The sequence below is a fragment of the Corvus kubaryi genome, unplaced genomic scaffold (genome assembly GCF_017639235.1).
Source record: "Corvus kubaryi isolate FWS band 111438036 unplaced genomic scaffold, C.kubaryi_AGA036_p1.0 134, whole genome shotgun sequence".
In the NCBI taxonomy this organism is placed as follows: Eukaryota; Metazoa; Chordata; class Aves; order Passeriformes; family Corvidae; genus Corvus; species Corvus kubaryi.
Genome location: NW_024580668.1, coordinates 10,319,571 through 10,333,900, shown reverse-complemented (window position 1 = coordinate 10,333,900; position 14,330 = coordinate 10,319,571). Strand labels below are relative to the sequence as shown.

The following is a 14,330-nucleotide window of genomic DNA, read 5'->3' as shown; positions in this document are numbered from 1 at the left end:
GTAGGCTCAGGGACTTCCAAAGTCTGTATGAGATGGCAGCAGCTGATCACCAGTGAAATACAGACTTGCTGCAGTGGTGTGTGGGGTCTGTGGCCTTCCCTGGAGCCTCTGTGCTGTTCCCATAAGGGATTTTCTATTCTCTCTCAGGCACGTGGGACTGGCTGTGCCTGGCAGCTGCCGCCTCCACTGCCTCAAACAACAGTGGTGTGGTTGTCACCCGAGCACTCAGAGGTTTCTGGCCACTACTCTGTGTTGTAAATGCTCCCATTGACTTGGGATTTTGGATTCTTTTGCCAGTCGCCTGCTCTCTTCAAAGCTGGATGAATGTTTGTTTAAAAATGCTAACTGGCTCCTGGAAGAACAAAAGGTCCTGAGCACATCAAACCTCTCCAAAGAGATGTTATCCTGCACTCAGAGAAACATTGACAGCCTCCTTGCTTTCCCAGCCAGGCTCTGAAGCCTGGAGAATCCACCTTGCCCACTGAGAGATGGTAAAAGCGCATTTGGGAGTTATGATGGGAGCTTTGTATCCACTGGAATTAACTGAATCCCTGAGCACAGAGAAGCCCCTCAGTGGACACATTAGCATTCCTTCCAGTGCATGTGAACTCCTTCCACTTCCGTGATAACTTGGCTGTGTGACAGGCATGACTTTAACCTCACTTCCTTGTACAAACAGTGAACAAAATAGAAATACCTGAAGGGTCCTTGTCACTCAGCTGCTAAAATGCCTGTTGTGTGTTGGAATTCAGCCCCATTAATGGCCCATACTGTGTGCTGAGCTGTGTGGGTCTGCAGCGATGAATAGACCACAAACAGGCTTCTTGCACAAGACTGAATCTTATTTTAATGTCTTTATCATATGCACATTCATGTCTAGAGGTGAGCAAGAGGTGGATCAAAGAGCAAATTCCGCCTTCACCCAAGGAAAGAGGCTGAGGCCCTTCTGGCCTGCTGGGCTACACTAAATGCAGGAAGGAAGCTGGTTATTTTCAGGAAATGAAAGGTGCCCTGCAAAGCACCTCATAACTCTGGGAATCCAGTTTGTGCCTCTCCAGATAACTGTGGTAAGGCAGCATGAGCTCCTGAGAAGACTCTTGCTCATCACATGCCAGTGTGTGGGATTTTCCCTAAGAAAAGGGAATGTCAGCTGTCAGCTCATCCCTTGGTATGTGGTTATACTGGTTACATTGAATTTCTGCTATGGTTGCTCTTGAATATGGAAGACCCAGTGGAATAGAAGCTGTGAGCGTGTTTGCTATTATTCCCTGCTGGTTGTGCCCCCACACCAGAAGGCCCTGTAAAACACCCAGTGACCTTTGGTCTGTCCAGTGTAGGTGTTCTGCCTTTTTGACCTGCTGGTGCTCAATTTGGTGTTTAACTCTGCTGGAGATGCTCCTTGCCAAGCAGCACAGGGTGAAGTAGGTCTCCATGTCCAGGTGCCCTTTATTATTTTACAGCTGAGCAGGTATGAGCCCTCACCTTCCCAAAGTTTCAAAAAACCCAATCTGTCTGCATTTCTTCCTCACCAGTGCTGCATAGACAACTATGAGGACATAGTCAAGCTTCTCCTCAGCCACGGGGCCAATGTCAACGCCAAGGACAATGAGCTGTGGACTCCGCTGCATGCAGCAGCCACGTGTGGTCATATCAACCTGGTGAAGATCCTCATCCAGCAGTAGGTGGCTTTTTGTGTCTGTCCTTTCTGTGGGTCTGATTCTACCCACAGCTTTTGTGGATGGAGACTCAGACTGCTTAGTACCTTGGGAGATGCCAGCAGTGGTGATTATTCCCTGCTTTCAAGCTGCTTGTGGGGGTCCTTCCTGCTTGGGGGAGAAGGGGGTGGAGGAGGAAGAGCAGAAAGGCTGAGGAGACAATAAAACCCTCGATGACTAGGCTGAGTGTCATAAAGCTCCTGGAGACTGGGTCAAAAATTGCCCCTTTTTGCCTGTATTCTGGTGTGTCTGTGCACACTTGTGGAGCCGTGGTCGCTGGGTGGGTAGAAACAGGAGCAGCCAGCAGCATCCACCCTCAAGCTCCTAAACACTTCAGATCTTCCAGCCCCGGTCAAGCAGACACTGGTGTAGGAGGGCAGCAGTGTGTTTGTGTAACTCAGACACTGGGTGAACTCTGTGACCTGTCTCGCTGGGTCTTAATTAGCGATCAGTAAACTTCCTGCAATGTTTGATCCCCAGTGGTGACACAGGGTGCTTGACCAAGGCCCTAAAGCTCAAGTCTTTCCAGACTTGCCAGCCAGGAGGAGGACACCAGGTGTGCTTTGAGCTGTTTCATGAGCAGCTGTGGTGAATCCTGCCTGGAGCAGATAGTTGTGCCTGTGTGTGGAGCCCTCTCCTCCCTTTCCCAGAGTGCTGGTGCTTTGGGAGTGTTAACCTGCTGCTTCTTCCTCGGGGAGGGAGACTTCTCTGTCATCTGGGAGATGAGCGTTGAAAATCGGCTCTTCTTTGACTGTATAATGAAGGAGAGAAGAGGATGCAGTCAAGCATCCCTTGGAGGATGCTCCCACTTGGGTTAGGAAGTTTTTGGATGAGGGTTGTAAAAATGGAGCGGATGTGGAACACAGGGCATTGCTGACTCAGGAAAGAGGTGGAGTGTGCTGCCTTTCATCCAGTTCTGGAATTAATCTTCCCCATTCATATCTCCATAGCTTTGCTTCAAATCTTTCTTATCTCATACCTACCTTGGTGGCATTTGGGCAATTACTAAACCCCAGTTAGTTTTTCCTAAGCATTTATCCCAGTGTTTGGCACTGTCTGCTCTAGGATATCTGAGGTTCTTCCTTGTGTAACTCAGTTTTCCCCTTGCAGTGGAGCAGACCTGCTGGCAGTAAATGCAGATGGCAACATGCCATATGACCTCTGTGAAGATGAGCCAACCCTGGATGTCATTGAGACTTGCATGGCCTATCAAGGTAAGGAGATTGAGTTTATGTAAAATACCGAAATGGGTCAATGTGGTACTAAAAATTACCTTGTTTCTCAGCTCTTCATTTGCCTCTGGAGAAAAGCAGAGAGCTGCTCCTGGCATAATTTCTTGGGACCTGACTCTGTCTAGTTATTCTGATTCCTAAAGATCATGAGGGTGAAGGATTGCTGACAGTGCCCTCTGCAAAGGATGTGGGGTCTTATCAACCAGGATCATAATTCTTATTTTACTCAACCTGTGGAGACAACGACCCTTTCCAACTCTCCTCTAACTGGAATTTTAACAGGGATTACCCAGGAAAGGATCAATGAGATGCGGGCTGCTCCGGAGCAGGTCATGATCTGTGACATTCATGACATTCTTGCGACTGGACAGGACCTGAACAGGACTGATGCCCAAGGTGCTACGCTGGTGAGTGAAACTGCAGCGACTTCAGTTTTGCTTTCCTTCAGCCCACAGGTTATGAAACCTGCCCTGGAGCAGGAGTTACACAAAATCAACATGTGCAAGTCACTAAGAGGAGAAATCCCACAGAGCATAGCACATCTGCTGACCTGCAGGGAACTGGGCCTGGGAGACCTCCCAGTAACCTTTTGCTTCTCACTTAGTCCTGTGGACTCCTGTGGAGGAGATGTGAGAGCCCTCTGGTTTTCATGGGAGCAGGATCCGGTGCTGGGCACCCTTTCTGCCTCCTTTCTGCTTTGTGTGGGATCTGGCTCACACGGAGTCAGTGGCTGCTGTGTTTGTTCACACAGGGTGGCACCTGCCCCTGGGCAGAGTAGGGCACCCAGGACAAGTGAACAGCACAAAGCAGGCTGGCATCTGGTTTGTCTGGATAGGGATTGAGGAGGCTGAACAATCCTAGTTCTTTTTCCGCTGCAAATGTATCTCCTAAACTGTGTCTTACAACAGTCCCAACTTAGGGAAAGTTCAGTAATGAGCTCATATGTGCTGGGAATTTCATACAACCTTGGTCATTTAATGCTTGGGTCCAGACATAACTGATAAACAGACACTTGGTTCACGGCAGTGCATTCCAGTTTCTCAATCTAAATGTCACCTTTAGCATATACCAGAAGTGTAAGGGGAGGGCAGGCTCCCTCCAAGGTAAGCTTGGATGATTGAAGTTTTTATTGCAGCTTATTTTTTTAACACATCTTCTGCTTTAACAAGGATTATATACATAAATTTAAGCAGGCCTCTTGGCTCCCCCTTTTGTAGCACCCCCAAGTGATTCCTTATTAACTCATGTGGCCTCTAGAAGGTATGACTGAGTGGCATAAAATCTATGTAGAAATTAACTGAGTTGCCAGAAAGCATCAGAGTTTATTTCCAGATGAAGTTTTAACTTCATGTGGTGGAATCCCCATGAAAATTTTTTGAAAAGAAGCTTTGATTCTCCCCTTTAGCACAATTGAAATAGGAGGAGCTCTGAGTGGAGTTAATCCCTTCAGAGCAGTGCATGGGTCAATGTTTTGCTCAGACATGCAACAGCAGGCTGCAGTTATGAAAATCTTCAGAGACATGAAGCTGGGGGACTAAAAGACACCATTATTGATGTCTCCAAAGTGGTGCCTGGAGTTGGAAGCCAATATCTGAAAAATCATACTCCCTTAATTTAAAGTAGCCAAGGTTTAAATTTTTTTTTACTTTCAAATGGTGAAAATAGTTATAGTGTGATTGGAAGTGCAATTGCACAGAGAGAGTCCTGAGTAAAGCAGGCTGTTAATTTGATTCAAACAAATCACATGCACAGCACTTTAATGGGGAAGAGGAGATGTTCCACTGGCATGAGGAATACAGAGCTTACAGTGGATGATGTTCTGCATTGCAGGCTCATGTTTTGATGGTGTTATTTCCCTACAGATTGGGAAGCACTTAAAAGCCCTTGATTTAAAATGTGAATACATTATTTTTCTCATCCATATATCTAAGTTATTCTAACAACTGTTAAGCAATTTCCTCTCCAAACTGAATTGCATGCAGGCAGTACTGAGCTTTAGTAACAGGAACGACCTGCTTTTGACCTGGTGCCATCTGCCCAGTGTGAAATGTGCTGCCTGTCCAGCTCTAGGCTCAAACACTATCCAAGAAAATCTGCTGAAACTCGGTGTATGAAACCATTCGTGGCCCTTGCAGGTAGATGGCTGATGCTCTGTTCCTTATCTCCTAGCTGCATATAGCTGCAGCCAATGGCTATCTGCATGCAGCTGAAGTGCTTCTGGACCAGGGGGCAAGCCTGGATGTTAAGGACTGGGATGGCTGGGAACCCCTTCATGCTGCTGCTTTCTGGGGACAGGTAAGGATTTCGCTGCAAGTGTCACGTGTGAGGGTGGCATTTCCTTCTGCCTGGACAAACTGTGGAGTACTCTGCAAATGGAATAAATCTGTACTGGGCTGGGCTCTCTGGGCAGCATCTTGGGCTCCAAAAATAACTGGTTGCTGAGAAAGTTCAGGCAGAGCATGTCTGTGCAGGTGGATGGTGGGAACAGTGTTTACCATCACACACATGCCAGAGTTATTTGAGGCGAGTGCCATTGCTTCTCATCTTATCCCAACCTTTCAGCTTTGGGGAGGAAAGCCTAAATTGTCTAAAATATCTCTGTCAACCTAGCTTTCTTGCCTTTCTTTAGATGCAGATGGCTGAATTGCTGGTGTCCCATGGGGCTAGTTTGAGTGCCAGGACATCTTTGGATGAGATGCCAATAGGTGAGTTTATGAGGCTTAAAGAAAGAAATGGTTAAGAAATGGCTGGAGTCCTCACGTGGTGCTTTCAGAAGCATTAACATAAATTTTTAGGTGTCTTTAGAATCAAAGTTACTTAACTGGGGCTGAAGTTTTGAAGCACCTACTTTACTACTGAAAATGCTTCTTCCTGCTCATAAAAAGAAGGAAGAAGACATTTCCCAAGCCCCAAGTCTTCCTCCTGTGCATTTCCTATGTTATCCCTTGTGCTTGGGAGCCTCCCTGCCGTTGTGTGCAGCCCTAAGACCTGGGTGTGTAACTAGGAAGGCACAATTAGTAACATGGTGTTAATGAGAACTGTCTGATAAAGGGCTTGGTCTGTGTGTGTGCCATAGATCTGTGTGAAGAGGAGGAATTCAAAGTATTGCTTCTGGAGCTGAAACACAAACATGACGTGATCATGAAGTCTCAGATGAGGCATAAATCCTCCCTGAGCCGCAGGACCTCCAGCACTGGCAGCCGGGGGTGAGTTGTGCTGTTCCCTGCAGGTCACCCGGGGCATTGGCCTGGCCACCCAGGTGTGGTTGCAGAGCACCCTGAGGCCAGTGAGAACAACCCATCTGTCCTTTCTGAGTGAACTCAGGAAAGGCAGGAGCTCACCTTGGTTGCTGAAAGCAGAGCTCCTTTGAAGACTGGCTTTATCACTGGGGAGAGGTGCTGTTTCTTGGGGGGAAAATGGTTTTGTGCTGGTGTGGTTTAAGAACTGCCCGGAGCACAGGACCAAATGGTGAGAATTTACCCTGTTAAACCACTGAAACTGGTGTTGGAAAATCAGTGCTTCAAGTGCATTAACTTGAGCTTTTCAGTAGTATGTCACATGGCCAAGGCACAGTGCCCAGACACAGTTTGCAGAGGTCTTTTTAAGATGTTTACTAGACACCAAAGCAGTCCTGCAGACCACAAAGCTCCCTAAAACAGCCCGTGGGCCATTTCCTTCTACATTTACTCCACTGGTTGCAGAATAGGTCCATAAGGTGACCCGTATGAGCTCTAGCACAGATTTGCAGTGCTAGTTTAGAACTCCTTAAAATTCCTCCCACCTTCAGTATCCATGCCAGTGCCTTCCCTTTGTGTGGGTGCCAGGAAGCTGAATCCACGTTCCATTCCAGAGGGAGAGGCTGTGAAGTGTGAGGAGGAGGAGGAGGTGAGAAGAGCTTCAGGCTAAGAGGAAATGTCATGTCCTGCTCACAGCCTTGATGCCCCTTGTCCCTGTCCCACAGGAAGGTGGTGAGGAGGGCCAGCCTTTCGGACCGGACAAACCTTTACAGGAAGGAGTGTGAGAAGGAGGCCATGGTGTGGCAGCAACTGGGGGCATCAGAAGAAGGAAGAAACTCAGGTCTCATTGGAGAAATTGGGGAGACTCGGTCTGACCAGGAGAATACAGACCCTGTAAGGAATCTCTTCTTCTTCATGGGAGTCACTGAGGAGGGCTGGTGGTGCGGGTTCAGTAGCAGTGGGTGGAAGGTGGCTGAAAAATTTGTAGACCTCATCCATCAGATGTAAGCAAAAGACCAAATTCTCATTTGGCATAAGCTGTCCCACTCAAGTGGAAAGCCTGTTTTGGATTTACAGCTGCATACATAGTTTTGGGATAAAAATGAACCAGGATGCTCCAAAAAATAGCCTGTGCCTTTCATTCTAAAGCTCACAAAGTAGTAAGCGCAAAAGAATTGTAAACTTGCTTTGCAGTTACTTGTTTTTAATTAAGTTATTGTCATATTATAGAGATAAGCATGTTAGTATTCTTGTGTGTGTGTGAGACCTTCTGAGTGTCCTGGTTGGGAACCAGTTCCTGGTTGGGGCCCGCAGCATTGTAGGGTCCTGTTCGTGGGGGAATTCCGTGTTCGTGCTGCAGTGCCTGTCTGGTGGAAAGGCTGAGTGTGAGCAGACTCAGGATGTTGTCACAGGGATGAACCCTGCTGTGGGCAATGGGGGAAAATGCTCTTTCATGTCTCCTTGTTACAGAATTCAGTGCTGGAGAACTCCTCCCTCCTCCCGGAGCTAGCGAACAAAAGCACCCAGTGTGACACCGAGATCCCGCTCCAGAACGGACTGATGGCATCTGCCAGCCCTTACCAGTACACCTTTTCCAACGGGGACATTTGGAGCATGCACGCTGACCCCGACAGTAACCCCGGCCACGTGCTGCCCTACGGCAACCCCGCGCTGCCCGAGGCCCCGCAGTTCTGGGGCGCCTACAAGGAGCACAACCACCAAACGCTCTCGGAACTGAAGCGGCAGCGAGCTGCAGCCAAACTCCTCCAGCACCCCTTCCTCAGCACCCACTTCAGCACCGGCATGGCAGGAGTTGCTGAGAACGTGGGCGAGGCCAAGTCGCACTTAATCGAATCCAGGACTTCTCCCTACAGCTCCAATGGGACCTCAGTGTATTACACAGTGTCCAGTGGTGATCCACCGCTCTTGAAATTCAAAGCTCCCATGGAGGAAATGGAAGAGAAGGTGCATGGGTGCTGCAGGATTTCCTAGTCTGCTCTGTGTCTCACCCCAGAGGAAGCGAGACGTGGGTGGCCTGGTTGGAGCTATCGCAGTGGCCAGGTTGTTTGCATTCCAAAGGGAGAATTTGGTTATGGACATCCTGACTGTGGCAGCCTCGTTCATCTCGAATTGTACTTTACCCTGCCAATTATTTCCATTGCAGCTGGATGAGTAACGCAGGTGGAGCAAGGCTCTTAGGAGAGGAAGGAATGCACATCAGTACGATGTCAAAAGAGTCTCCTTAGTCTTGCTCCCTGGGGAAGAAGGTATGGTGCGCTGCCTCCCCATCCTTGGGAAGTCATGAGATGCCTCGGAACAAAGAAAGGATCTGAATTCAAATCTTTGTGTCTGAGCCTCTTGCTGTTAGTCACCGAGCAGCTGGAAGGTGACAGTTCCTGTGTTTTCACTCTTGGGTGAGGCACATATCCTGGAGGGGAGGTCAGCCCCCACATGAGGTTTGCAAGAGTGCACAGACCTGTTTCCCACACAGCTGGATCCAGCACTTCCTAGGCCTGAGCAACAATCAAGCACAGATGCTGCACTTAGGAAGTATCCAAGGTGTTACCTCCTTGCAGTGACAGCTCACCATGACAAACTGTGCACTGGCTGGGTCCTGTTCTGCTCATGTCAGCTCGTCACTGCAGACTGCCATCAGGTTTGAAGCAGAACTTTTCCTGGAACAGGCTTCACTCAATAGGCTTTAAAACTGATGTTGCAATAAAGGGGCCCTGGCAATAGAATTTTACTGCAATAAAATACTGACAAAGGTCTATATTGGGATAAGTAATTTAAAAAACTTATTTGTACTATTTAGACTCTTAATTTGTTAAAACTGAAAAGACTTTTGTTGATCTCACTTTCCTATTGATTCTGTTTGTTTACTCTGTACGCTCAACACAGATACTAGGGGCAGTATGCTTTGCGTTCTGATTCTTTCTGATTTCCAGAACAACAGGGCTCAGGAGGGATGGGAAGGAAAGGCTTGCCAACACTAACCTGGGAACGCCGTGAAAGCATTTCTAATCCTGTAGATGTGACACTTGCATTAACCTGCAGTCTTTGGCTGAGAAGTAACTTTAACCATTGCTGTGGTAGTTGAACACTGCAGCAGGACAGGAGATGTTTTGTTCGGTTTTCCAGCCCCCTTGCTGAAGCTGTCAGCAGTGGGTAGCAGCTGGCAGAGGAAGGTTGAAATGCCTCTGTGTCTGTGGGAGTTGCCTGACACCATCGGTACCTAACAAAGCCTCTCTGCTGAGGAGCAGCTGCAGCGCCAACACTGTGTCTTGGTGCAGTTCATGTGAGCTCTGACAGCCTCCTGGGAAGCACTGGCACGGTGTAACCTGGGCGTTTGGCACTGGCTTTGCAGCGAGTTCAGGCTTTGTGTACCTGGGGGAGGTGAGAGGAGAGTGTGGGACAGCTCTGAGGACCTGGCCACACTTCAGCTGTATCTCAGAAGTAACTGTAAATCTTTAAACCCTTCTCTGCTCAGAGGGGCTGTCACACACGTAACTGTTTGCCTGCATGAATATGTGTCTTCTTGGGCAGCTTCAATTCCAAACTCTGAAGACATAAACCTGTTTGGGTCTCTGTAAGCCATCAGTGGATTACATCCAGCTCACGTAGATGTGCTTCAGCCAAGCAACAGCAAGTGCAGCTTCCACCCATTTTCCTTTTATTTGGTGGCTGTTAGACATCAATATGCCCCTTCACATGTACTCTCCCTCTGGAGGAATCCTCACAGCCTTAACTTTTTTCTAGGCTATAAAAAGTTGACTGAGGCTGCCAGTGACTGTTAAGTGCTACCTTCTGCCCCCCATCAAATCCACCCATTGCTGGGGCTGGATACATTACCACACTGGGCTCTGGGCTCCTTGAGTCAGCAGAGGTGGCTGTGTCACCACCACTGCCACGCTGTGCAGGAGACACTTTTGGACCTGTGAGGTCGTTACCAGGCTGACAATTTACTGGTTTGAATGGTATGGATATACAACTCTCTTTCCTCACCAGTTTTAGGTGCAAACTAGAAAGTGGTAGCAGTTGATCTGATTCACCTAAAACCCCAGTTCTGCTAAAGGCAGAGTTTGAAGCATTTGAAGAAGTTGGGCTCCCTCCATTGTTGAAACGGATGCTAATTATAGGACTAGAAAATACTCCTTGTGCTTCACCTTGAGGTGAAGGGATTTTTTAAAGTCATTCTCTAGTAGAAAGAGGATGGCTTGGTAACTGGAGAGACTTGACTGCATCTGTGCGTGGTTAACAGTGGATTTTCTGATTACCTTGAGTCAGTTATTCTGGGATAACACCAAGTGTGGCCTGGCTGTTACAGAACAGGGGAGATGATCTTTCAGGTGCCTCTCTTCTCCCATGGTGGTGAGGTTTGTCTCTCCACATCCATCTTAATGAGACTTCTGAACTCACTGTAACAAATTTTGGTGCCGCTGTCTACTAGGTTGTATATGGTGCAAAATTTGGGCCCAGATGTTGCCTTCCCTCCCAGCAAAGGAGGAGTAGGGCCCTTTTCCTTCTCAGAGCAACTTTGTGCTAGCAAGTGTATTGAACCCTGCCTAGCTCCAAGGAAATGAAAAGGAGATCATAGAATGCAATAACGTGAAGTAGTTTGGGGCTTGCTTTCACTGAGAGCTGTTAATACATTAAAGCTGCAGGAATCCAGTCGATTTTAGATAAGAGCTTTTTGGCTTCCACTGGTATTTTGCCCTGTTTATAATGTAAAACTCTAGGAACTCATCATCCTAGCTGTGAAGTCTAGTGGTGTCTGATCAAATGCAATCCATTCTTGCTCAGACAGGAGAGTTATTAATGGTGAAAGTCAGTAATGGATGAATCTTCCAGGATACGTTTCACAGCCCTGCCAAGTATTTAGCTACCACTGGCTTTGGGCTGAAGTTGCACCCAGGTGTGAGCTGGAAGGCTGTTGAAGAATGGCCTGGAACGGATTTGTGTTTATTTGTGCTGACATCTGAGATATAATGGTCACTGCCTGTGGAGCTCTGGCAGAGCTGTTGGTTATGGGCCTGGGATGAGGGATTCTGTAAAGTGGATTAACCTGCTTCTGGTGAACTATTTTGTGGAGAAAAACAGGCTTTTGGGGAATGACAAACACATAGATTCTCTTACATGGGCATTGTAGGAGCCTACCTCTAGGAATAAGGCTTTTCACTGTAAAATTTAGCATCATTACAACAACAGTGGGGTTCTGATATGTGTGTTTTAAAGGCCATCCCAGTGGAAAGCTCTGAGGTACAAAGCAGAGGGCACTTGGCTGTTTCATTGGATCTTAATATGGCTAAAAAGCTGTGGAAACTAGAAGTCATGTTGTGACTGGCATATCTTAGTTTATTAGAGGAACATTTGAGGTTTTTATGATATTTATAGGCTCAATAAATATCTAATTACAGATTCAAGGCCGGATTAGAATCCCAGTTCAGTTACCAGTGAGCCAAAGGTTGTAGCTGTTCACAGAGACTGTGCAAAGATTTGTGAATGGGAATGTATTGACAGGTCTATTGCAGGCAGAGCTGCACAAGAATAACCCTCCTGCTCCCAACATTTTCCTGTGTGCTGAATTTGTCCTGTTTCTAGCAAACTAAGTAGTTGATGAGAGCAGCCTTACGTTCCATATTGAAAGAAATTTGTTAGATGGAGAAAAAGGTGTCTTTTCAAAACAGTGTCTCTACTTTACTGAGCTCAGGCAAGGAAGCCCCAGCACTGAAAAGTTAGATAAGGGCTTAAGTACCATTGCTGGGATCTGTTTGAAATCAGACCTGGATCTGTGTTTCGCATACCACATGATGCGATTTCAGCCCACTTAATTTCACTTCTTTGGTGCTCCCGAATCTTAAAACCCTCCCAGTTTTGGGAAGAACTGACTCTCACTGATGTTTCTGTGCCATCTTGGAGGTGTGGTTGAAGAACCACCTGGATGAGGAACTCCTGGTAGGGAAGGAGAAGAGCATGACAAGGCAACAGCAATAATGACAGTGCAATACTCAGTGGAGGCAGTGAATTCTTGAGCTTATTGAGCAGGGTCTTATTTCACAGGGTTGAAGTCCCTTAAAAGCTCCCAAATGGCATTAAAACTTCTGTCTAGTGTCCTTTTTTCTTCAGTCTTGGAGCTCTGATTACCCACATTGTCCCTGCTAAAACAAAATCAGCGTTACCATGGAAAAGGGAATATCCTGAGAAGGCAATAGCACTGATCTCCAGTGAGCCATGGATGAACTGCTGTCTGTCTGCTGGAAGGTTTCTCCCTACACCTTGGGTTATTTCTGTGCCTTATACTTGCTAAAGGTAACTCGTCTCTGGAAGGTTTGTGGTGACTATACAGTTCTTGCTGATCTTTAACTTGGAGACTTTTGCAAGGGGATAACAGTTCAGAGCATGCCAGATTTTGACATTGTTATTTGCTCTTTCAATTTCTCTCATTATTGCCACTTCTCTCTTCCTAAATACACAGAACAGAAATGCACAGGGGCTTCATTCTATTTTAACAAATCACGTTGACTGCTTTGGTGTAGCAGTTCTCTACAGGCAGAATCCAGAACATGCTTGTAGCAGCAAGGTCTCGCCTCTTACTACAGAACACATTTCCTCTTTTTGTTTCGTTTTGTTTTGCCCATGGCTGTGCAACAGCACGGTTCTCCCTGGTTGTTTTTCACCTCTATTCTGTTTTCATGTTGGCCAAACTGGTAATGGACTTTTCAGTTCCTTCACACAATTCAAGTACCACTGGGCTCTCTGGGCAACATCTGCCATGGCACAATTACAACCTAGAATATTTTGCTGTATTTCAACCGTGGAAGCTGTAGTAGAGGAGACTCTGCTCAAGATACCTGTTCCCAAAGCTACACCAATGCAATGATCTCCACCCGCAGCAGGAGGGGAGATACGGGTTTTTAAACAGTGCAGATGCAGCCTTAGTATTGCCACCATTATGTCTTCAGCCTTTAGATTGCAGTGTGAGATTGCAGGAGTGTGGATAACCCTGGTACAGCTTGGCAGGACTGCTGCGTGTACAGGACAGTGAGAGATGATGGCAAGCCTTCTGCAATAACTCGTAATTCCATTGATCAGTAGTAAACGATGTACAAATAAAACTTGATGAGATGTATTTTATGTGAAGAAAAAAAATAATGTAAGAACTGTATATTGTATTAGCAGCTTTGTGTATAAAATGGCATTTTGGCAATCAGAGTCTAATATATTTAAAACTTTTTTTAAAAAAGGATATTTGATATTGTATGGAATTGACTTTATTGCTACTGTAAGTATGAAGATGGTTTCTTAACATGTTGAAGCAATGCATAAAATCTTAAACTTTATGTAAAACTCATGCCAAAAGGGTATGTTTGACAGTATTAGCACCTGACTCAGTGTCTTTAATAGAGAGATTGAATTTTTTAATTTAAAAATTATATTAAATTTCTTTTAATAATACAAAAATGCCACTGAGGGTTTTTTTGTTTTTTTTAATTGGTTTACATCTTGGGACTCTGTTAAATGTCTCTGCCTCTCAACTCTCTACAGCCAGGGGATGTCTAGAAGAGGAAATCTAGGCAGTGGGTGGGTGTAAATTTTTGTTTCAAATGTAGAGCTCAAGAAGCGTTTAGACAATGCTGTCAGGGGGGGGCATGGTGGGACTCTTGGGGCTGCTCTTTGTATGGCCGGGAATTGGACTTTGATGAGGCTTGCGTGTCCCTTCCACCACCGAATATTCTGTGATTCGGTGAAGCAGCGGCAGTGGGTGCTGGAGATAAGCTGGAAAGCCCAAGCCGTGTCTCCCTCCCGTGGACCTGGGAGTGTCCGAGTGTTCGGCTCCAGCATTTGTTAGCGCGCATCATTACGAGCGTCCTTCTCAGAGGGGTCTGATTCTGTTCCGGGCAAAAGCTCGGCGATCTCTCCCACCCGCGAAGGCCAGCAGGGCTCGGGGCCGGGCTGTGTCCCAGCCGCGGCGCTCCGTCCCCGTCCCGCCCGGGGAGGCGGTGCCGCCCTGCCGGAGCCAACGGCGGCGCGGGGCGGGGAAGCGGCGGCCGCGCTGTTTGGATTCAAACTCGCCATAAAGCGCCCGCCGGGCCGAGCCCCGCGCTCCGGCCATGGCCAACGCGTCGCAGTGTCTGGAGGAGGGCTCG

At 47.2% G+C, this 14,330-nt stretch overlaps 1 protein-coding gene across 2 annotated transcripts in view; it reads left to right on the top strand.

Annotated features, from left to right (window-relative positions):
- Positions 1–13,653, top strand: part of PPP1R16B (protein phosphatase 1 regulatory subunit 16B) — a 58,618-nt gene extending 44,965 nt beyond the window's left edge. For both annotated transcript variants that reach the window (XM_042050270.1, XM_042050279.1), the window contains exons 4-11: positions 1,533–1,678; positions 2,826–2,929; positions 3,230–3,354; positions 5,117–5,242; positions 5,577–5,652; positions 6,024–6,153; positions 6,909–7,077; positions 7,654–13,653. In XM_042050270.1, coding sequence (XP_041906204.1) covers positions 1,533–1,678; positions 2,826–2,929; positions 3,230–3,354; positions 5,117–5,242; positions 5,577–5,652; positions 6,024–6,153; positions 6,909–7,077; positions 7,654–8,175 — 1,398 coding nt within the window. In that variant the 3' untranslated portion in view covers positions 8,176–13,653. The remainder of the gene's footprint in view (positions 1–1,532; positions 1,679–2,825; positions 2,930–3,229; positions 3,355–5,116; positions 5,243–5,576; positions 5,653–6,023; positions 6,154–6,908; positions 7,078–7,653) is intronic.
- The last annotated feature ends 677 nt before the right edge of the window (positions 13,654–14,330 follow it).